This window comes from Tupaia chinensis, unplaced genomic scaffold, assembly GCF_000334495.1.
Source record: "Tupaia chinensis unplaced genomic scaffold, TupChi_1.0 Scaffold000602_1, whole genome shotgun sequence".
In the NCBI taxonomy this organism is placed as follows: Eukaryota; Metazoa; Chordata; class Mammalia; order Scandentia; family Tupaiidae; genus Tupaia; species Tupaia belangeri.
The window spans coordinates 380,358-381,248 of record NW_006160120.1 but is presented as its reverse complement, the minus strand read 5'-3'; the positions used below and the strand labels follow the sequence as shown (position 1 = coordinate 381,248).

The 891-nt window shown below is 56.8% G+C and overlaps 1 protein-coding gene across 1 annotated transcript in view; it reads left to right on the top strand.

Moving 5' to 3' along the window:
* The window catches only part of CDH22 (cadherin 22), an 84,612-nt gene that overhangs the window by 77,296 nt on the left and 6,425 nt on the right, over positions 1–891 (top strand). The window contains exon 11 of the mRNA XM_027775748.1: positions 36–154. Within this exon, the coding sequence (XP_027631549.1) occupies positions 36–154 (119 nt within the window). The remainder of the gene's footprint in view (positions 1–35; positions 155–891) is intronic.

Here is an 891-nt window from a genome sequence, read left to right as displayed (position 1 = left end):
CACTCGAGGACCGGGGGCCGGTCCCCCATCCGCATCTGCGGCTGCGACAGCTCCGGCGCCATCCAGTCCTGCAACACCACCGCCTTTGTCATGGCTGCGTCCCTCAGCCCTGGTGCCCTCATCGCCCTCTTGGTTTGCGTCCTCATCCTGGTCGGTGAGTCTACCGAGAACCACCCAGCCCTGCCGACTGGCCCCCATGCTAGAGCCCTGGGTTTCCTTCCCAGCTAGCCCCCAGAGGGCCTCGTTTCCCCTCCATACAAGGAACGGCCAACCTGAACGATCTCCACGCGCTCATGGGCCGCTCCTAGGACCAGTCTTTCAGATGGCGCCAGTCCACCCAGGGCTGAGTCCGGGCCTGCCCACCTTCTGCACAGCCCAGACTCCCCCCTAGTTTCTAAAACCCAAGCACATTTTTAAAACTCCTCTCATGTCTGTAGTCCTTTCTTTATAGGGACTTCTAGTAAAAAAAGGGCTCTGTGAACCTCGCAGCCACATGGCCAGGTATATCATCCCACTTTTCAGATGAGGAAACTGAGGCTCAGAGAAGTTAAGTGGTTTGTGTGAGGGTGCACAGACTTCCGACGTGGAATTAGTTCTCGCCATGCAGGCCCTGATCCTGTAACTACACCACCTGCTACAGATCCAAACCTAAACACAATACTCAGGCACCGGGATCAATCGTAAGACATCTGGGGGCAGGGGGTGAGGTACAAAATCTACGCTGGTACCAGGCCCGCTGGGGGCCATTTGAACCCCAGGTGAAGAAGTTACATTTTAGGAGCTAAACTGGGGTCCAGTGGCCATATGCCACCTGTCACAGCGGCAGTCACTCAAGGACAGAACGTCATTGATGCCTGGTTCTGCCAATGGGCTTCATGGTGCAGCTAGGGC